Consider the following 24,308-nt stretch of genomic DNA (forward strand, 5'->3'; position numbering starts at 1 on the left):
TCGGGCCGGCACTACTTGAAGCATTAGCATAATAATTAATTTTGTTGCTATTGTTCTTATGTTTTAACAGTTCGATTATTGTACTTAATACATTGATTTATATATCGTTTTATGTTGTTTTATGCTCGACCATGCCGAAACGTAGTAATTATACACCTGGTAGCAGACCTTTAATGCATGTCATTAAAGTACACCTACTCATTAAAGGTCAGGTCTTTCAGCCAATGACGACTCAGGGTACAACTGTTCAGCCAATGACAGGTCAGCTTTCTACCGTTATAAAACCGCAAGTATCGATTATTCTCGGATATGCAATCGAAAGAGAATTAGCGAAAAGTCACGGAGGCTGGAAATCCAATACTGTCGCAGAAGGTTATGTTCTGTTACTATAATAATTAGCGTTAATTGTAAATAATATTCAAATAAATTCAATTTGTCATCCGTTTTTCAATGTCTAATTTAATTTCAATGTTATCTCTGTAGGTTCTTATGGCCTAACAAGGTCAATGTGGATATCTGTTCCTCGGAAAAAATCAATACTTTCGCGTCTGCGCACATCTCACAACATACGGAACATTGCTGAAGGTCAGATACAATTAAAATTAATAATATCAAGTTAGAAATATGGTCGAGCATAAAATGTCGTATGAAACTCGCCTATAATGGTAATTAAGAAGCTCGTCTGAAAATTATGAAACTCGCTTGCGCTCGTTTCATAAATATCCATGCTCACTTCTTAATTACCTTCATTATAGGCTCGTTGCATAATGTACTATTATAATATTGTATGATGTTTATGTAGTTTAGGGTGCGTAATTCTAGTTTCATATACTTGATAATCCTAATAAATTAATAATCCGAACTGACCCCTATCCCATTAGGATGATCTCAGCATCTCTCTGGGAATACGCGTACCACAGTTTGAGAACTCCTGCAGTAAGACATTGTCAGTCACTTTAATAAACAACATAGATAATGTTAATTCTGGTGTATAAATTTAGTAATAAATTTGTTCATAAATCTTTTCCAAAATATAATATTCTTTATTCTACTGGAATGCTAAATTTGATTATTCATGTACATTTCCCAAACTAGATAAATCATTTTTAAAGTTATAAATGATGCCCATATTTCATTAACTGCTCAAGTTTACACATCGTAAACAAAAATAGCAAATAAAAGCAGCACCAGTCCATATGAGGCAAGCAAAACTGACTTCACTAACATAGAAACAACCTGTATTGTTTGTTCAACTTCATATTTTCTTGAGCAGTGCAACTGTCTGTTCGTACTTTATTTCAGTGATGTTATCGTTATCGTTGAATTCTTTTTTGAATTTGGCTTTTGTTAGTTCCATCAGAAAGTCGGTTATGTAAATGTCCTGTAGCTCTTTTGGTATCTTGGAATGAAAGGGATGGACTCCAATCATTAAATCTGGTAAAAGAAAGAAACATTTCTGAATAATAATTGTAATACTAGTTCACGTGAAGAACAGCAAAGTAATTCCAAAATTATGTCAGTTCTGGAGCCTATTTCACAATGGTATAGTATACATTACAAATTACTGACGAAAGATGTTGTAAAGCGTGAAGTTGTATCTTTCTGTTTGACGAAAGACTTGAAGTGTGTTGTATATTACCAATGAATCGCTACCAGGGTCTGATTTACAATTTCAGAGGCCCGGAGCTTAATTTTCTTCATGAGGCCCCTTCTTTACGTATATGATAACTAGGCCTATCTTATTTTATTTAAATTGTCACCTATCTCCTTTTACCATGTATTTATTTCACAGAGATTTTTATTAATTCTCTATTTTGAGGAGGATTGTAAATAAAGTGGTCCCATAAGGTATCAGTGATTATGTGTGGCCATAAGACAGGTCAGATCTGATTGCATTGGATGTAGTACCGGTGCTATCCCTTGTTTCCTCTAATGCAATAATTCAGAAGTTTGAAAGGAATGTTCATTTTTCATAAATTATGGCTTAGGCTCCAGATCACATATAGATTGCTAATCTCTTTGTTAAAATCGGTAGCACTTTGAAGAGAACAACCGTCAGGATTGCCACCCGTCCGCCGTAAACGAACAGAAGATGGCAGTACAGTCGCTAATGCAATTCAAATGGGAGTTATGACGTGATTCCTTATGTAACAACTAGATGGCAACATAGTAAACCTGAAAAAAGTAGTTACCGCCAAAGCCTATAAGGCCGAGCAATCTGGATATGTATGATCTAGGCTTAGGACTATACAAAAAAAAAAAAAAAAAAAAAAAAATTCCTTGGCTCTCCACAATTTCGTATCTATGCGAATTGTTGTCTCTGTATGCCAAAATCTTCATTAGTCTGTGTTAAAACATTCTTAACTTTTTGAACTGGAGGTTTCTGTAGGTAAAGGAGTTACTGCTAGTAACATATGAACGAACATACTTGCTCAGTGATTAGCGTTGTTTTTCCTGTTGTTGAATTTCAATAGCTTTCCATTTCATTTATTGGCTCCTAACTCAAATTTGCTTAGTAATTCCATTTTTAATTATGGACTTACTTATGGCTTTTAAGGAACCCGGAGGTTCATTGCCGCTCTCACATAAGCCCGCCATTGGTCCCTATCCTGAGCAAGATTAATCCAATCTCTACCATCATATCCTACCTCCCTCAAATCCATTTTAATATTATCTTCCCATCTACGTCTCGGCCTCCCCAAAGGTCTTTTGCCCTCCGGCCTCCCAACTAACACTCTATATGCATTTCTGGATTCTCCCATATGTGCTACATGTCCTGCCCATCTCAAATTTCTGGATTTTATGGTCCTAATTATGTCAGGTGAAGTATACAATGCGTGCAGCTCTGTGTTGTGTAACTTTCTCCATTCTCCTGTAACTTTATCCCTCTTAGCCCCAAATATTTTCCTAAGAACCTTATTTTCAAACACCCTTAATCTCTGTTCCTCTCTCAAAGTGAGAGTCAAAGTTTCACAACCATACAGAAGAACCGGTAATATAACTGTTTTATAAATTCTAACTTTCAGATTTTTTGACAGAAGACTAGATGACAAAAGCTTCTCAACCGAATAATAACAGGCATTTCCCATATTTATTCTGCGTTTAATTTCCTCCCGAGTGTCATTTATGTTTGTTACTGTTGCTCCAAGATATTTGAATTTTTCCACCTCTTCGAAGGATAATCTCCAATTTTTATAGTTCCATTTCGTACTATGTTCTGGTCACCAGACATAATCATATACTTAGTCTTTTCGGGATTTACTTCCAACCCAATCGCTTTACTTGCTTCAACTAGAATTTCCGCGTTTCCCCTAATCGTTTGTGGATTTTCTCCGAACATGTTCACGTCATCCGCATAGACAAGAAGCTGATGTAACCCGTTCAATTCCAAATCCTCTGTGTTATCCTGGACTTTCCTAATGTCCTAATTATGGACATTCCTATAAAAACAATTTAACACTACCACAATACACCGATAATGGTCCTATACCAACAGAAATTAGGTAAGCTGCAAGGAACACAAGCACTGGGCACTTGGTTTAACACTCAGTGCAATGAGAGCTGACAATGTTGTTAACTTTGGCTGTTGAATTCATTATTAATTATTTAAATAGGCCTATTGTTACAATTTGAATAAACTGTACATGGTAGCCAACTTTTACAAGTTGAAGACATTAAACTCTGCGATCAACTTATGAATCTAAACTTAAAATAATAAAGTGATTTTTATATGTTTTCTAACATAATAATGAATTAGGTAATTATTTCCTCAATTCTGATTTTCAGTTGGCAGAGTTGTTGTCTATTTCATTTTGAATATTAATTCGTTAAAAAGACTTGTTCCTGGATTTTGGGCCCCCAGAATCATGAGGCCAGGAAGAGACTAGTAATGTAATTTGTATGGAGTGTGGCATTGTATGAGGCACAAACATGGACATATCGACGAAGTGAAGAGAAGCGAATAGAAGCATTTGAAATGTGGATATGGAGAAGAATGGAACGTGTGAAGTGGACAAACAAAATAAGAAATGAAGCTGTTTCGGAAAGAGTGAAGAAAGAGTGATGCTGAAACTGGTCAGGAAGAGGAAAATAAATTGGTTGGGTCACTGTCTGAGAAGAAACTGCGTACTGAAGGATGCACTGAAAGGAATGGTGAATGCTCCGAACTCTTATCGGAGCAGAAGAAGATATCAGATAATAGACGACATTAAATTATATGGATCATAAGAGAAGACAGAGAGAGAGGCAGAAAATAGGAAAGATTGGAAAAAGCTGGGTTTGCAGTGAAAGATCTGCCTAAGGCAAAACACTGAATGAATGAATAAATGAGTGAATTAATTAATACAGTAAAGATTCGTAAATTCTATGAATTTCATAATCCGCTGTCGTAGCAGTCTCCATATTGTTGTACGAGGCACTCCTTTTCACGGCTAGCACGCCTCACAGATTTATGAGGACTACGTATGAAAGCTGCTCTGACATTCTCGACTCTTTCGTTTGACACTCGTGGACGTCCTGAATTCTTCCCTTTACAGATACATTGAGAATGTGGAACATTTAAAGAACCGTATCATTGAAACCTGTGCTAAAGTCACCCTGTAAATGCAACAAAATGTTTTCTCCAGATACTAAATTTTCTTTCCATATATCAAGTTCTTATATGTAACCCCAAAAGAAAAAAAATTAAGGGGTGTTAAATCTGGAGACCTGGCTGGCCATTCTACTAGTCCACGCCGACCAATCCAATGTCCAGGGAACTGTTCGTCCAGACTGCTGCAACATTTCTGTGGCTTAACCCACCAGAATGAAGAATGATATCAATACTTCTTCTTTCTTTCAATAATGCCTCACGAAAATCAAGAAATTTGTTATAGGAAAGCTTCAAAAATAATCATAACAATGCATTCAAACTGTCACAGGTTAATCAAACAGTAAAGCAGGAAAAGTTAAATACCAGAATTGCATAAAAAACCTTTTACAAAGCCTCCTTAATACTGTACCATGTTGCAAAATATCTGTAAATGCAGTAACTAATGTTTGTGTCATTATTACAGTTATCTTTACATAACTTAAAATCGACTAGAGATATCTCAAAACGGACTGCACCATTGATTTTTTCAGAAATTTCACATGATTTTGAGTTCCTACATGAACCCCTTTCATTCAAAATTTCAAACTTGCATCCAAAATGAGATAGCTGAGGGCTAGAATCGAATGTGTCACTGGTAGAGCATTTGATCTTACTGATACTGGTAACACCTACAGTATAGTAATCGAAAATCAAGCATATGGAAGATATTTATATGGTTCCAGACTTTTGATTCACTCTCTATAGTAATTTTTGTGGACTACTTCAAACACTTTGAGTGTTAAGTAGTAATATGGGCTGCTGATAGGAAGTAAAAATGAGGATAGCAATGGCAAAGAAAGTTTTCAATAGAAAAAGAAGTGTCTTCTGCGGATTTCTAAAAAAATGACTAAGGAAGAGACTAGTGAAGTGCTTTCTGTGGAGTGTAGCATCGCATGGGATAGAAACGTGGACAATACGACGAAGTCAAAAGAAACAACTGTAAGCTTTTGAAATATGGACACGGAGAAGAATGGAGCGTGTGAAACGGATATAAATGGACAGACAAAGTAAGAAATGAAGCTGTGCTAGAAAGATTGGGTGAAGAAAGAATAATGTTAAAATTAATCATTAAGAGAAAAAGAAATTGGCTACTGAAGGACCATTGGAAGGAATGGTGAAAGGAAGAGATGTTCGGGGCGAAAGAAGATATCAGATGAGAGATAAAATTAAGATATATTATGGACCATATGCGGAGACTAAAAGGAAGGCAGAAATTAGGAAAGATTGGAGAACGGTGGGTTTGCAGTGGAAGACCAGTCCTTGGGCAGAAAACTATGAATGAATGAATGAATGAATGTAACATTCACCTCTCAATCTGCTAGTGAGCTTGAAATCGTAAGAAATTTCCCTCCATTTAATGTCTACAATCTCGAACCCCGCACCTTTGTAGAGGCTTCTCAACTCTTCAACAGGGTCTTTTGAATGCTGATAGGGTGCTGGAATGTTTAAGCCCTGAAACAGTCATAAAAGTTTTCTGAATAAATATAACCAGTCTCAATTTAGATACTACTAAGAACGAACTGCATATACTTGTACACTGTTATTCCGTGAAATATTTAAGAATTTCATCATATATAAATTACACAATTGGTAGTGGTTATTTTTATGTCCATAGAATGGCAAACTCTACAATTTTTTTGTTCCTTAAAGGAAAATTTGCTTAACTGTGTTTCTCAATTGTGATCTTACGTTACCGTAAACTGGGGTTACATTGAACACAGAGGAAACTTTGAACATTTTTTCAGAAAATCATATTTAGTTTCTAGATGCTACACTTGTTCGATGGAGGTAAATTTGGTATGAGAATGATTTTTATGACAATTTACCTCCATCCATAACAAGTGCAGCATGTAGAAACTTAAATATGATTTTCTGAAAAAAATGTTCAAAGTTTCCTCTGTGTTCAAAGTAACCCCAGTTTACGGTATGACAAACTGTAAGCCGAATCATTTATCTCACGTTTCTCAATAATTGTCAGCGTATTCCGAATCTCACCGGTCCGGTGGCATCAAGTTTTGTCACGTTGCAGCAAAATAAGGAACAAAACTGCTGGAAGGATCGACGGCTGTCATGGCGACTGTATAAGTTGTTGTCTGTGCTACGCTAGCAAAATTTTGCGAAATTTTCGTACTCCCATCTCGTTCAAAGAAAAGATAGCATAAACAATTTATTTCTTGAACGGGTAGTAATAACTGGTCCGTTGACATGTTCGCTCATAAGCCATTAACATATTGTTTTTACGTTGTGCTCATTACAAGCAATACAGCAGAACACACCGCCATGACGCAACAGTGCACGATGTTATTCGTCTGCTAATTCCCGCCCTATACAAGAACCAATCAGATTAACTGATGGCGGCTGATGGAGACTGCCACCACCTCTGCAAGTTGATGGCACCGGTGCGACACCGGTGGAGCATCAATGACATCATCGGTGGAATTCGGAACACCGTGATGCCATCGGATTGCTCACCGGTGAGATTCGGAATACGTTCTGTATGAGGGCTGTCCAGAAACTAACTTCCGTTCTCATGTGGTGCACTAAGCTTTGTCGGTAATGACGTCTTCTTTTTCGTAGGAATGTAGTATGACTCAGTACGCAGCAAGCTTCGGTCGATTGAAGATCGTATCGCCTTTAGTTAGAGATGTCGCCAAATAATTTTTCCGCGAAGTTCGCAGATGGTGACGGGAGGGCGGAGCTTACAGCCTGATCAATCGCATGAGAGCTGTGCGTGTCTTAGCGGCTGGGAGCATTATAGGGAGAGGAGTGTGGAAAGGGGAAGACTCCCGTCACGTGATCTGAAGATAGGACTGACTGACCAGAAATTGGTTTTTGCGTCGCGGACAAATTACATGGCGACATCTCTACTTTACAGCAATGCACTGCAGAGGTCGGCATTTCGTGACCCGCGAGTGAACCCCCAAATACACAAGCAGGGCGGAGGGGTAACGTACTATCTCCCTTTCACTTGTTCATTCGCTTTAAGCAGTCTGGGTATCCTCTCCCTCCTGCCTTTCCCTTTGCTGTGTATTGCAGGCTGCATTTTATAGCCTATGACGTCATATTTGCCCACCATTGTTTTACTGCGACCGTTCAAAGAGCGTTGCGATTAAAAATTCCACCAGCTGTGGGCTAAGTCAGTAACAAGATTTCTTCTTGCAAAGACTTTAAAGCAATTGAAATCAATTATCAACTTGTGGAGATTAGAGATGAACAAAACTAACTGCCGCTCTCGCTCGCTGTGTCCGTTGCACCAGTCTTTCGAGTCTCGTCTCGTAAGTCTTGTGCGCTTCGAGTCTCGCTCATCATTCTCGAAATAGCATTTGGTCGACGTGGAAAGATTTCGTAACTATGAATAACATACATAAATGAAATAAATGACATTAGAGATGTTTAATTGATAGAAGAAGACAAAAGAAAACAGTATAACAGTTATCAAAATCTTCTAATTCTATCAGATATTACCCAGGGTTATATGAATGAAAAAGAAATCTCAAATAAATTTGAATTTCTAAGATACATAAAACTTAGAAATAATATTAGACGCCGGAAATCGAACCCGAGTCCTTAGGTCTGCATACCAAGCGCTCTCACCATTGAGCTACGCCGAAGTTCAATCCACAGCACCGGATCGAACCCATCTCCTCCAATGTTTTCCCTTTGTGGCCTGACTCCAAGTTGGGCATGGATGTTATTTTTTATATTAAGCCAACTGCCATTATACAAGGAGCGCACTCAGTTGAGTGACTTGGTGGCCGGGATTCCACAGTAATATGCACTGTTGCTCGAATCTACGTAAAGATTATTATTTTTTTATTATTTTTTATTACAGTAATTTTACAGGACCAAAAAAATAATATCTCTACGTAGATAAAACATAGAGTTAAATAAAGCGGTTTTTTTTACTTGAGATTGTACAGGGTTGTTTGCCAACTCTGACAACGAATTTGAATGACGTCATGTGCGTCAGGAATTACACCGACAGCTGAATTGCGGCGAGAGGTGACAGACCAGTAGTGAGTGATTTCATAATCAGAGTGCACGGTGTAGCACAGTAGTAATGCTCAAGAAAATCTAGCCTTTTTGGAAGGGGTACATAACAACCCTTCCCCACGAGATGATACAAAATTAATTCCATTCGAGCTTTACCAATCTTATTAAGTACACAGAAGATACCTTTCTTGGAAATAACGAAATCTCTTCTATTGCAGGCTTCTTTTATTTTCACTTAACTGTACTTGGCATTGGAAAGGGTCGTAATGTATCCCTCTCAAAAAGGCCCGATTTTCTTGTGAATTAATGCTGTGAGTCGCATTGCACTCTATGAGATCACTCATTACTCGTCTGTCACCTCGCGCCACAGTTCAGCTGTCGTGTGACCTCTGACGCACATGATGTCATTTAAATTCGTTATCAGGGATCGAAAACAACCCTGTATACTTGATCTCAAACATACGAAAAAAAAAGTCCTAGTTTTTTAATAAAGGCTTAGTAATTAAATAAAGATTGGGGAACGGATTATTACACTAAAAAATAGAGATGATATTTCAAACAGGCTACTTGATTGTTTATACATATACAGGGTATTTCTGCGGTAGTGTTACAAACTTTCAGGGATGATGGGGAAGGGCATATATTGTATCAATTTTAGATAAGGAACCCTGGTCCGGAAATGACTGAGTCGAAAGTTACAAGCAAAAATAGTTTACCCACAAAGTGTTCGTTGTACGCACGAGAAACATATCCCCATTCAATTGATGCGATACAAAACACGTTTCACTTGTAACCTGGTCATACTTCAGGCTTCATGTCATTCATGACGTAACGATAGTCTAAACACAACTAACCTAATATCCTCAAGTTGTGGTATAAATTCCTACCTTTAATTAAGACACTAGAGTCTTTTTGTTCTGCCACCTATAAGTAATATTTTGTACTGTTTTCTCTGATCAATTTCAGAATACTGCTACCTTCCCTTACCTCTTTCTGGAAATTTGAAACCTTGTGCACACAAAATAAATTATTGGCACTGAAAAGCTCCTTTTCATAAGCTTGAAGATGCGCATTCGACAAATACAGACAAATCTGCTCTTTTTAGTATTTTGAAGATATTGTTGTCAATGAGATAACCGTTTACTGATTTTTTTTCAGTTTTCTCAGTAGAAATCTATGATTGTCATCCGTCTTGCAAAAGACTCACAACTTCTTTGTTCCACTCAACGAGCTAGAAGTAAGCTAGTTCGTTGGTTCCACCCTACATCATATATGTAACAGATAGGTCATCGCTAAGTTAAAATCGGCAGCATTTTGAAGAGAACAACCGCCAGGATCGCCACCCTTCCGCCGTAAACGAACAGGAGATGGCAGTACAGTCGCTAATGCAATTTTATTCTAACGGGAATTACGACGTGACTCCTTATGTAGCAACTAGATGGCAGCGTAGTAAACCTGACAAAAGTTGTTAACGTCAAAGCCTATAAGGCCGACCTATCTGGGGTATGTATGATCTAGGGGTCCACATAGCCAGCCATGTTTAATGTTTATGTTTGAACTTCACAATTTGCACACCAGATAGCGCGGCTATCGTGGACCTGCTTCGCTGATTGGTTGGTTTCATCCAATATTTCACGAAAATAAGAAATGCTATGTTCAACATTTAACCAAACTCGATTTTACTAATATATGACTGTGAGAAACAGGAATTTGATACAACTCAACTGAATTAAATTTCGTGAACAATAAATTTAACGTAAAATTTGACCGTGAGCAACAGAAATAAATGTTTTCATAGTGATGTATGGTTATAGGCCTACTATTAAAAACGATTCTCACCTTTACATAAGGCTGCCATTCATCTTTCTTGCTTTGATTAATAAGTGCAACTAATACGTCAGATTTTGTCGCGACACTAAGCAGAGCCTCTCCTCCAGGTCGCAGCATGTTGTATATATTAGTTATAGCTCGCCTGAAAACAGACAGGAAACAGGGAGTCCTGAACAGAAATCGAAGACCACTTTCATCAACCAAGTTTAAGACAGGTTGATTAACGTGGCTATTTTATAAGGGATGAGGGGCACGAATCCCAGATAAATATGTATTTCATATGCTTGGAAGATGAGCTGACAACATGGTGGAAGTTTCTTGAAAAACATAAAACTTAATAAGGGTTTCGCATTGGTTTCAATTTTCAATAGAAGTACACTAGGTCACTGTCCTCATATCTCCATCTCTTTCTGAAGTGTTTGTGCAATAATTTTGTCTACGCTACCTGGTTTGCAGTTAGAAAAGAGCAGTACTATTGTGCTTTTAAGGGGACACTCAACTTAAAAATTGCAGAAAAAGTATCATAGAAATGAAAAATTAAATTTCTAGACTAATTTACGTGACAGAACTAAATCAATATGCAGAATTCTTCCCCTATTCATTGAGAAATCACAGTCAAATGCACAAAGCCAAAAAATAAAAAATGATGATTAAAAGTGAAATTTTAATCAATCATTAATTGAAGTATCACTTTTAATTATCATTTTTTATTTTTTGGCTTTGTGAATTTGACTGTGACTTCTCAATGAATAGGGGAAGAATTCTGCATATTGATTTAGTTCTGTCACGTAAATTAGTGTAGAAATTTAATTTTTCATTTCTATGACACTTTTTCTCCAATTTTTAAGTTGAGTGTCCCCTTAAGTAAGCAATTTCCGTGAGATGAATGTTGTCGGAATTTTTAGTATGAGTTTGTATTAACAAAATAATAATTCATATCAACTACAACCGATTAATTTTAATCGATTCGATTATTCGATTAAATATTTTTGATCGATTAATCTTACAAAAGAAAATGACTGATTAATCGATGACATTAATCGATTAAAACCCACAACACTAATTTTTTCGCAGTTTTTGAAGTGTGTTTCGGGTTCTCCGATCATTTACAGCGCCTTATATCTGGGACTTCGAATATTCCAAGGGCCCAATCTTTCTTTCAGCAACTATACATTAGTTCCTATATTAGAATATCTTGAAATGTAGCGATATTAACAATACAATTAGTGCATGGGATTGATTTAAATATGTGAATATAAGTTCTGGGAGAGGCCAGGGTGATTTTTTTGTTTTATTTTACGTTACACAAATTTCATGAAATGTCTTATGAAAAGATACACACGTTTTACTGTGAGAGAAATATAATCGTGTTGTCTAACCTCTGGTCAGGAATCCAGTGCAGGATGTAGAAGCCAAATATCTTGTCGAAGCCTGGAGTCCTGAATTGTGAGTCAATTGGTATGTCCTCGCTGAGATCCAGGTGTAAGAACTTGAGTTTGGGGTGCTTGTACTTGCTGGAGGCAAGCTGCAGCATGGGCTGTGATATGTCTGCTCCGACCAGAATCTCGAAATCATCAGGTAGACGAGGTAGCAGAACCTCTGCAGTGTTCGTCCCTGGACCACATCCCAGATCCAGTATCCGCTCGCCAGGTTTCCATGTCATCAAGTGCATGTATTCAGATAAGATTTGTTCGGCATCTCTTTTTGTGACATGGTTTTCCCTAGAGAACTCCTCTGCGTTTAACATTTTCTGCAAAGAAAAGGATATTTATCAAATGCGTGTAAATTTAAAACTAATACAAGGTGGCGCGAGATAACGGGAGTTTTAATAACCGTGTAATAGTTCTTTAGATATATCAAATTTTCATAAGACTATGGTTATTGAAGTGTTAGAACTGTGTCATCACTTACCTAACGGCAAAGTAACTTCTTGAAGATTATATCCTATAAGTTGCCAGCTTATCTAACTGCATTCGCGAACACAGATTCTCCGTAACCGGTTGGAAAATCTGTTTGTCGACCGTATCCAAAGTCATTGACTGTGCTGTAGTGAAATGGTCATTTAGTTCGTCAAGAGAAACCGGCACACTGTCTACCTGAGTTCTAGAATTTCCTGAACCAATTGTCCTTAAATTTTTCCACGGTTTGGAAGAATCAGGTCCCAACTTCAAGATGTTATGAAAATGTTTAAGTTTTGCGTTCTAATGGCTTGAGTGTTTCTGTTACGTAAGAAATTATAATAATTATAGGACATTTCTATCTTGTCAGCCACCAGTGTGGCTCAGTCGGTTAAGGCGCTTGCCTGCCGATCTGAAGTTGCGCTCGGGCACGGGTTCGATCCCCGCTTAGGCTGATTACCTGGTTGGGTTTTTTTCCGATGTTTTTCCCAACCGTAAGGTGAATGCCAGGTAATCTATGGCGAATTGTCGGCCTTATCTCGCCAAATACCATCTCGCTATCACCAATGTCATCGACGCTAAATAACCTAGTAGTTGATACAGCGTCGTTAAATAACGAACTTAAATAAACTGTTTTGTCATGACTAAACGTTTTGTATGCAGCGTTTTTGTCCATAATCGAACTACGCTTGTCAGCAGTCATCCATGGTGTTGGTGTCCTTTTTACACGTTTAGATTTGACAGGAGCATGCCTATCATATGTATTCAGTTTAACAACTTTCTCATCAACAGTGTATGTAAGGTCCATACTAAGTCGCAGGGAATCTTCATTGCGGTCTTGAACTACTGCGTGTTCAGTTCAAAGTGTGTCATAGCTCGCTGTATGCCATCATGTGGCTAGTCGTTGAGCCTAGAGAATTCAATCTTCCTACACTTCCACAGAGGCGTATTACTTATGTGCCAGAGAAGTTGCCTAGCAAGAACGGCGTTCATTCTGAAGAGTGCTTACCGATACGTACGGTAACACCTGTAGTGGCAGGAATGTGAACTGTTTGGAAACACGTACTGAGGTGAGTTTTTTTCTTACTGTCGGTATATGTGGAGAGGGTTAAGATGATTACTTACGTATTTGTTGACATTAACTTCGACGGTCAACATGGACACGGAGCATTTGATTTGTATTGTGGAATGTTGCCGTACGCAACCGATGATAACAAATACCCTGCGTACGACTTGGCCGCGCAAAACACAGTTCGAAAGAGGTTATGGTAGCACACAGACTTTACAGACCGACATCTGTTGCTATGACGTTCAAGTTATACCGTACTCGTTCTCAAATTCAGATTGAACGCCTTGATTAATAGGCAACTTCTCTGACACTCGCTTCAAATCGCTGACTCATAACAGTGACGTCATGACACACTTTGAAATGAACACCCAGTAGATGGGTTGTATCAACACGTTTCAGTCACTGTACCTTATAAGTTTAGGCGTGGGCTTGGGACACTTCAAAGAATATACTAGGTAACAATGTCGTGGTAGGAAATTCCCGAAGCAGCACATTGTTCATGTGTTTGTACTTCGTCTGCATTGTTCATACTAATTATGTCTAATAGGAATTCGAAAGATTGGGTATGGTGGATGGATTGGTTGGATTCAAGAGGAAGGACTGCTAGATAAAGGATCTGGAACATGGTCAATAGGGGTGCTATTCATAGACATTTCGCAGCACGCGCTACGAACGTACTAAGCTAGTCCCGGCTATCCACTGGTTACTTGTACAGAATTCAAATCATATCCTATAGCTAACACTGGTTTATGAATACGAAAAACGCTGATCATTCACCGGAAGCCCGCGCTAAAATACGCCCCTAGGGCCGTATTCATAGACATTCTTAGCGCGGGCTTTCGGTGGATGATCAGCGAACTAAGGTTTTTCGTATTCATAAACCAGTGTCAGCGATATGATATGATATGATATGATATGATATGATATGATATGATATGATATGATATGATATGATATGAATCCTGTTTAGCACGCTCGTAGCCCGGGCTAGCGAAATGTCTATGAATAACACCCTAAATGTCTAGTGTAGTTCGAATCTGAGGCTAACAAATTTGTTAAAGTCATCCATAATTAAAACATGTTCAAGTCTGTGGTGAATTCCAACAACAGTCTCTCGATCTCTGCAATACCGTAAATCTTTGTAGGTTGGTGAATTACACAAATAAGACATTTCTGAAAGCTTCCCGAAACTTCTACAAATAACATATCAGGCTTTCCGGCATACTCGCCGGGAGATGTGTATATTATTTTGGGATTGAGATTTGATCTAACATACGTAGCAATGCCGCCTCTTTGTTTATTTAAGCGGTCATTTCTTAATAGCGTATAATCATCTAGATGTAATGTCGCCAAGATTCAGAGATGAGTAGAGCATGCAAATTTTGATTCGAAAATATGGATTGAATTTCGTCCAAGTGTACAACCATACTCTGAGCGTTAATATGGGCCAATCTCATACAACAGAAGCTATAACATAATCTAAATAGGTAGTATAAAAAAGATAAATGATAGAAAAGTTTTAATTAAGGATGATGAAATAAACATTAATCATTTAATAGTAATATACGTTACAAGAGCGGTATGTTGACGTTTTCATGGTCGAGGAAAAGATTGAAAAAGCGAAACGTAGCTGAGCTTTTTTAATTTCCGAGAACATGAAAACAAACATACCGCTCGTGTATCGTACATTATTTTGTGCGAAGATCGTTTATTACATACCTGAAAGACGAATTTCTAATTAGTTGCAATGAAATCTCCATGTTGGTTTCTGTTTAATGACGGCAACTTCGGAACACCAAAATATCTTTCTTCAACATTGTTGCTATAAAATGTTTTCTGTGTTTACTATACTCCAGTAGGCCGTGATATACGTCTGTCTTTTTTTTTCCCCAAGTCTATAAATGCGAACTTAAAACAAACGGTAATTTTATGTAATGATTTATTTTTCATTTTAATATTTTAACAATATTATTTATATAACATATTGCAGTAATAACATCGGTATCTGGAATCTCGTTGATTTTTTCACGGCTTCCTTAATGTTACTTGTATCAGGAATGCAATAAGTTTCGTGGAGTAGTAGACTTTACTTAATTTTTGCAAATATTTAAAAACAATAATTAACATTGCAATTTAGGTGAAATTGCAGTGGTAAGTTTCCAATTTATAATTATTACTATGTTAAACGTCTCTAAAAATAATATGTTAAAAGCCTAAAGCAGTAAAATGAGTGTCGCACTTAAGCGGTAAGAAGAGGGAAATTGTTATGTGTGTTACGTTGGGAATACTGAATGTGGTATTTCACACTTACCGCGTATTGGTTCTGTGCGGAAAACAAGCAAATACGCACGATCTCGCACAAAAGTATATAATTATTGAAAGTACAATATTGGCAAAGAAAGAAACAAATGCTAGGGAAATGATAAAGGAAATGCTAGGGAGGTGATAAAAACAAATGATAGGGAGATGATAAAATTGTAGGATGAGCAGCCATGATTGGTTGAAACACGTAGTTCCGTACCGTTCTATTGGTCAAAAGTAGTTTGACGTAGTAAAATTGTAACAGTCATGCTAATAAGGAATGATGTTATCCGGGCTAAAGGGCCGTGGTATGTTGACGCTGTTGCTACCATACGTTTCGTCTGCTGCTCCAGCAGACATCGTCAGTGATGTGGCATACGGGAGCGCAAAGATCTCCTTAGCGTGCCGGTCAAGGCCATTGGCAAGGCCGGAGCAGCAGACGAAACGTATGGTAGCAACAGCGCCAACAGACCACGGCCCTTTAGCCCGGATAACATCGTTCCATATAACGCCGGCCGTGGAAGCCTACATTCCAAGATTAGTCATGCTAATAATCCACGAAAAAGTGACTGCTGTATCATAATGTGAGACAGAATGGCTCACCTGTCAGCGCTGGATTCATGAATACTATCCAGGTCACTTGTCGGACTTAGTTTATCATCGCCTATACTGTTCTCCAACCAGGAGATAAACCGTGAAAGGAATGTGCTTACTATTGCGTCATCTATTGGGGCGAAGTAGATAGATAATATTAGAGTTATAACGTCAGTTTAAAAATCATGCGCTGTCCTGCATATGCTATTTCATTTATGGAGGGATTAAAAGACCAGGAGATTAACAGTGATCTAATTTTGTAACTGGGGTAGTATACAAATGTTTATATCAGTGTTATGGTTTATGCTTTGAGAGACAGCCAATAGATATACTAGTATCCACGTGTGTGACCTTATGACATCAACATTCATTCACAGCATCACCCCCCTTCGTTTCATTCCCTGGAGACATTCTCGTGGTTGGAGTACAGTTTATTGCACACAATGGGTGAATATATACCGAAGTCTACGGATCCGTCCCTGGTCTAGCCCTCGTAAAACTAGCCAGCCTGAATGACCGAGTGACAGTAGCAATAAGTGAATAAGTGAGAGTCTGGCTATGTACAGCTGTCAAAAAAAAAAGTGGCCGCACTCGTGAACAGCGAATATTTTCAAAGTCCACTTCGGGTCGCGGCGATGTTACACGATGCATGTGCTTGTACAAGCAGTTCCGGAACTATGAAAGTGTTCCATATCTGCGCCTCGTAGACCAGCGGTAGAGTGCTTGTTTAATGATTCAAAGGTCGTGGGTTCGGGCCTTCTTCAACTTTTCATTTTATTTTTTAATCGTTCTTTAGCGATGTAAATGATATTCAAATTATTATTCATATCCAGTTATCGTTCTTTATGGATATCACGTTATTTATATTTTGTTATCGTTCTTTAGAGATATGAATAAAATTCAGGTCATCATTTGTATTCTGTTATCGTATTATAACGATATGAATAATAATTATTATTGTATCTCCAATGGGGGTTGGCCCTATTTTACATATGTATGTTAGGGCTATAGTTTTATACACAAAAAAAGATAAGCATAAAGAGAAATGGAAAAGAAAATTAAATTAGCTTACGCGATGTAAACAAAACATAAACAATCCGTAAATTAGGCATTGCGATTGCAAAACAAATATCAGGTATCAATCTGAAACATACAAAAACATTAACAACACACATACGTAACACTTCTATAACACAAATATGCAGCTTTCCGTACCATACATCATAAATTAATACACAATAGTCACACAAACACAATCAAACTATAATTACGACATTGCCACGACATCAAGCATCCCATAACTGACTCACATACATAACAAATCAAGCATCCGTTACAACACATACACTTCAACATAGTAACCACACTTTTAAAAGTTACAAATTTGGCTCCAAGAAGAATAAATAGGACGCTGTTACTAATTACTATTCTTCTACAATTTCTTAAATGCATCTGTAATAAATCTGTGAAATTCCTATATGAATAATATTCACGTTTTTTATATTGTTATCGTTTTTTAGCGATTTAAATAATATTCAAGTTATCATTTATATTCTGTTTTCCTTCATTAGCATTATAAAACAATATTCAAGTTATTTATATTGTTATTGTTCTTTCGCAATATATTAATTAAACAAACCGATATTTATCATTTATATTCTGTTATCGTTCTTTAGTGATACTGTATAAATAATATTCAAGTTATTTATATTGTAATCGTTCTTTAGCGATATAAATAACATAAATTTAATATTAGGTTTGGAAAAATCCAGTTGCATAATACTGCTATTAGTTTTTCTTTTTGTATTATTACATTATACTATCTTGAACCACAATAAAATGAAAAGGAGTAACGAGGAATTGAACCTGAGACGTTGACATCTAAATTCCGACGTTCGTCCGCTGAGCTACGAGAGCAAAAGTGTGGAAACATTTTCGGAAAAATTGGCCCAATCACACTCTAAGATTTTCTGATGATTCGTAGAAGCTAGTCCAGGATGCGGGGAGCAAAGGCTAATTGAGATTTCCCGGAGATAGAATTAATATTTAACCCTTGCCGTGACTTTCGGTGAAGTCCGGAGGGCCCAATTAGTCAAATCCACTCTCCTCATCTCCACGCTTGGGTCCCCTGGAATTTAATAAGATGCGAAAGAGATAGTGGTGTGCGGAAAGCAACGGGATGTTACCGCATTTAGGCCTATCCTTCCCAAGAAAACTGCAAACATGAACAAAGGAAGCTTTTAATAGAAGAAGAAGGATATTCTGCGGACCTCTGGAAAAAGAACTAAGGAAGAGACTAGTGAAGTGCTTTGTGTGGAGTGTGGCATTGTATGGAGAAAGAATATGGACATTACGACGAAATGAAGAGAAACGAATTGAAGCATTTGAAATGTGGATGTGGAGAAGAACGGTGCGTGTAAAGTGGACAGACAGAATAAGAAATAAAATTGTGTTTGAAAAAGTGAGTAAAGAAAGAATGATGCTGAAACTGATTAGAAAGAGAAAAAGGAATTGGTTGGGTCTCTGGTTGAAAAGAATAATAGATGACATTAGGATACGTGGATCATATGCGGAGACTAAGAGGAAGGCAGAAAATAGGAAAGATTGGAGATTGCTGGGTTTGCAATGAAAGACCTGCCCATGGACAGAACATTTATGTGTGTATGTTCAGAATGCCTGGAATATCGTGTCTAAGAACAGTCGCTACTTGCAAAGACTAGTCAATTCCATGCCCACTCGACTGCAAGATGATCGAGATAAGAGGAAGATAGACTAAATATTGAATTGTGGCTTTTTGTTTTGTTTTTTGAACGCTTAAATTTTTTAATATTTTAAGGCCGACGCCAGTAAATTTGTTATGTTTATGCCACGAAAGATATTTTATTGAGAATAAAATCTTTTTTCTTTCCATTTGCAGCCACAATATCATAATGATAATGATAAAGTCATAGCATAATATATTAATGAACCTGATGTTAATTACTAAAATAATCATAAAAGAGGAAGGAGCCATTATGTCTAGTTTGTCTCTCTCAAAAACAGAACAAAAAAGGACATAAAAAGCACGAGATTGTAGTCGAACGCAGGACCTCATGAATAAGAGGCCTGAACGCTACCATTATGCTATCGAATAACACACAGTATACTTCAATTATAACTGTAGATATCAGGCAACGTGGTCCAACAACATGTAACATCGCCTGTCTCCGAATTGTAGCGAAGATACCCGAAGGGAACTTTGTTCCAGGAGAGCGGCCACTTTTTCTTTTGACAATTGTACAATGCATGACTAAGTAAATTCATTAGGAATTGAGTTGGGAGTGAATGAATGACTGACTGATTCGCTTGGTTGAGTAGGAGATGAAGCGAGTGATTTGTCCACCGGTAGTGTTCTGTGAGAAAAGATTTTAAATGTTAATATAAGATAGGCAGGCTTGTATTGTAACTTGAAAATGCCAAATCAAAAGTCTCAGTTTTACCGAAACACTTCTGCCTGAAGGCAAAACTAAATTCGGAGACTTAATAACAGTGAGGAAGAATCGAGTTTGTAATAACTATGCAAACATTTCAGTGGTTCGAACAAGAAAAACTAGCTTCAAACGTTTTGATTGACATGCCAATAAGAGAGTTCGAATTTACCAGGGTCGAAAAAGAGAAAACAGTGCTGAACGTTCTCAGATAATTAACAAACAACGAGAGCATATTGCTAGAACTAGACAGCATAGTCGAGAGTTAATACGCATATAAATACGTATGTCAGCATTCCATTACGATCTGAATATCGATTATGCTCATTTTAATGATATTCAAATAGGTAAAACGGATAAAATGGAACGCAAAAATGGGGTAATGGACCAAACGGATTTTATGGGGCTGCTGGAAGCGTTGTTATTTCTGAAACTCAAGATCGCCCACAACCATTTATCCGTTATCAACACACGTTTTAAATAATGTAAGACAGTGCAACACCTTATTCCAAGTGGTGCCGTTTGGTGACAAAGCCTTCTTCCAGCTGAGAGAGCAATCCTCAGTTCTTACAAATATATCTGTTTCAGACGCTGTTAGGTCTGACATAATACCAAGCTTAAAATTAGAATTAATTGAATAACTCCAGAGTTTATTGCACGGTAATAACAGTTTCATTCATACTTCTAAACACTACTTTGAAAATAATTCAGGAGCAAACTACTTATAACTTATAATTAGAGAGCGGAATTTTAGACCCTAAAAAGTGGCATTTTAGGCGCCTAAAATAGGCTCTTAAACTCCTTTATTTAGGCTATATAAAATAAAAAATAGGCTTTTTTTGTTAAAGAATGTCACTAATATACGAGTGTTTTTCATTTACCAATCGCATTTCCATAGTTTGCTCCACAGTAGATGATCAGCACCTATTGTGGCTATTGTGTTGCTCACTGCTGTACTTACAAATGGTGAGAAAAAAGGAAGGGGTTGTTATCTGTCTTGGAATGTAAGAGAATGCTTATTCGGGTACAACCCAGCGAGTTTGTGTTAAATTGCTGACAGACAGAGGAAGATACAATAATAATAATAATAATAATAATAATAATAATAATAATAATAGTAATAATTTGTCGCGTAGGAGTTCTTGTACATGCCAGTAAATCTAAGCATGAGATTTAAGCACACTTAAATGCCATTGATCTGGGCCGGGATCGAACCCGCAACCTCGAGCACAGAAGACCAACGCTATACCGACTACGTCACCCAGGCCGATTGAAAGTTGGAATTTTAGGATTGAAATATTGTAAGAATGTGAAGGGGTGGACCGAAGGTACTTCTCTATTGTGTTGTTCACTGCTAGAAAAGAGTTGTTACCCGTCTTGGAACTTGGAATGTGAACGGTACAGGATGTTAGGAAAAGCAGTAAAGAGTTACGAAAAATGATGCAAAAATTAAAAAAAAAAACTTAAAAATAGGCACTAACGTTGAAATAGGCATTTTTAGGCACTATAAAACCCCTTTATTTACACCTATATTTGCATGAAAAATGTAAATATTAAATCTCAAGCCACTATGTATTAAGGAAAAAAATAGGTTTTTGTCTGAATTCCGCTCTCTAGTTATAATAAACTAATTAGGCCTATTCATTAATAATAACAAAGCTGTATTTGGAAATATAACAGTTTTAAGTCAATTATATTTATTTATGCTCGACCATGCCGAAATGTACTAATTATACACCCGGTAGCAGTCCTTTAATGCATGTCATTAAAGTACACCTACTCATTAAAGTACAGGTCTTCAGCCAATGATAACTCAGCTTACATGTGTTCAGCCAATGACAAGTCAGCTTTGTACCGTTATAAAACCGCAAGTATCGATTATTCTCGGATATGCAATCGAAAGAGAATTAGCGAAAAGTCACGGAGGCTGGAAATCCAATACTGTCGCAGAAGGTTATGTTCTGTTACTATAATAATTAGCGTTAATTGTAAATAATATTCAAATAAATTCAATTTGTCATCTCGTTTTTCAATGTCGAATTCAATAATCAAGGTTATAATATTATAATATTATCAAATTTAACGGGACTACGTCAAGGTCAATGAGATTATTGTTCCTCGGAAAAAATCAATACTTTCGCGTCTGCGCACATCTCACAATTCACGACCTAGAACAAGGTCACTTCCGATCTTGTCAGATACCTACAAATAAAATGTATACATCTGAATACCGGTAATTTCAAGTTAGAAATATGGTCGAGCATAAAAAGTCAAATATTATAAGTGTCATTGAAGTGGTCTTTCGCAAGCGGACGTGGGTCGACAGCATAGTTTAAGCAAATCAACTGTGAGTAACAGTATACGGTATAATCCATTCCACAAAAATGAAATATTTTAATTTCTCTATAATATTTTATTTTCTTGTTCACAATTTCATTCATTCCTATCATTTAAGGTTAGGGGAGAGGTACTTCGGATTTAGTGAACCTCGGATATAGTGAACGAAATATGCAAGTCCGCAGAGGTTCACTAGATCCGGAGTTGACTGTACTACTATACTACAACCACTTACAGTTACAATACAATCAAATTACTCGCTTACGCTCGTTTCATAAATATCCATACTCGATTCTTAATTACTATCATTATAGGCTCGTTGCATAATGTACTATTATAACAAGACGTGCAGCGAAGCGCACGGTTATAGCTAATCTAAACAATTAAATATTTTGCTTTATGCATTTTATTTTATGTTTTTGACAGAAAAATTTATTTTAATAACTTTATTTCATTTTGTTTTGTTTTTTTTTTTCTTTTCAAATGAGGTAGCAATATATTTACATTATCTACGCAACGAAATGCTATTATGATTTTGCTTTATGTATTTCCTTATACAGTATGTTTTGTTTTCTGTGTTTTGCAATAAGCAGGAAAATGTCTGAAACAATAATTTACTGGCCTAAAACAACTTACCTCATTGACGATGGATTGTTTTAAATTTTCTATTACTTGTGTACGGTCATCTCCAGCAGTATTATTACTGTATATGTTTGAGCATGTCTGGTGTTGTAATGTGGCTCAATGTTTTATATATATATATATATATATATATATATATATATATATATATATATATATTTCACTATAACAGAGTGCCGCATACTAAGCATTTGACACTTTCGCCAGTTTTAACAGAAAAAAAAGTTCCTTTTAATTGGGAACCTTGAATCACTTGTAGAGCCGATACTTATTCTGTTCTCTTTGTAAATAGTTCTATTATTGTGTCATAAAATACTTCAATCTCCATAATTTCATCCGTACATAATATTATTCTACGTTTAATTCGTACTTCAGTAACTAATACTTTCTTCGTTCTTAAATTCTACAGTAAATTTTCCAGTTTATTAATCCGGTAATGTTTTAGTAATTTGATTGTATTGTAACTGTAAGTGGTTGTAATATAGTAGTACAGTCAACTCCGGATCTAGTGAACCTCTGCGGACTTGCATATTTCGTTCACTATATCCGAGGTTCACTAAATCCGAAGTACCTCTCCCCTAACCTTAAATGATAGGAATGAATGAAATTGTGAACAAGAAAATAAAATACTATAGAGAAATTAAAATATTTCATTTTTGTGGAATGGATTATACTGTATACTGTTACTCACAGTTGATTTGCTTAAACTATGCTGTCGACCCACGTCCGCTTGCGAAAGACCACTTCAATGACACTTATAATATTCATCTTATCTTCCGAAGAAAACACTTTACGTTTCGACATTTTTATACAGTACATTCACTGTTCCAATACTAGAAACAAACTGATCACGTAGAAATGACAAACGCTGTTATGGTGTTAGTGTGTACTCAGCCTTAGAATTTCCCGGATCACTTAGTGGAAACTGGGAGAGGGTTAATGGAGTTTGAAACCATCAGTATCTTACCTTCATTTATGCTCTGGGCATAATGTCCGTCCCGTTTTAATGAAAGAAGGCAATTTCATTTTCCGTCGTTTCGATGCTAGCCGTCATAATGGAAATGTTTCTGAGAACAAAAGGCAACCCTTTGACGGTGGGTGATTAGTAATAACCAGGCTTAGAGAGTTTAGACCCGATAGACGAAAACAGTGCGGTTTCAAGTTGGAAAGCAGGACGATAGTGGGAGAGGGCAGTGATGGTAGCGACCTACCTGTCGTCCCATGTGCTTTATTCATCAGATACTCATAAGGCAGGTACTGTTCTGGTAATAAAAACAGTCCCGTACGCCTAGTTCACGTTGTCAGAAGAGAGGACAGGAGATAGTAATCTAGTTTTGATCTGTGCATGTGGTTATCTATCTGATTAGTCGAAGAATATAATTAACAGTAAGTATGCCAAAAGTGAAATACTCTAAGACGCATTTATTTGTGCAGGAGTTCGGAAGTGATTATTTTAAAGCTAATGGGGACCATGTTACATTAAATTTTGTCATGTCAGAATAAGGGGAGACAAAAACGATACATTGGGACCCATTGTAGCTCCCAAA

At 36.9% G+C, this 24,308-nt stretch overlaps 1 protein-coding gene across 2 annotated transcripts in view; it reads right to left on the bottom strand.

Annotated features, from left to right (window-relative positions):
* Positions 1–1,022: 1,022 nt before the first annotated feature.
* The window catches only part of LOC138694877 (juvenile hormone acid O-methyltransferase-like), a 31,991-nt gene continuing 8,705 nt past the window's right edge, over positions 1,023–24,308 (bottom strand). For both annotated transcript variants that reach the window (XM_069819031.1, XM_069819032.1), the window contains exons 2-5: positions 11,833–12,203; positions 10,463–10,595; positions 5,938–6,082; positions 1,023–1,434 (exon numbers count right to left, since the gene is read on the bottom strand). In XM_069819031.1, the coding sequence (XP_069675132.1) occupies positions 1,256–1,434; positions 5,938–6,082; positions 10,463–10,595; positions 11,833–12,200 (825 nt within the window). In that variant the 5' untranslated portion in view covers positions 12,201–12,203 and the 3' untranslated portion in view covers positions 1,023–1,255. The remainder of the gene's footprint in view (positions 1,435–5,937; positions 6,083–10,462; positions 10,596–11,832; positions 12,204–24,308) is intronic.

This window comes from Periplaneta americana, chromosome 2 (genome assembly GCF_040183065.1).
Source record: "Periplaneta americana isolate PAMFEO1 chromosome 2, P.americana_PAMFEO1_priV1, whole genome shotgun sequence".
In the NCBI taxonomy this organism is placed as follows: Eukaryota; Metazoa; Arthropoda; class Insecta; order Blattodea; family Blattidae; genus Periplaneta; species Periplaneta americana.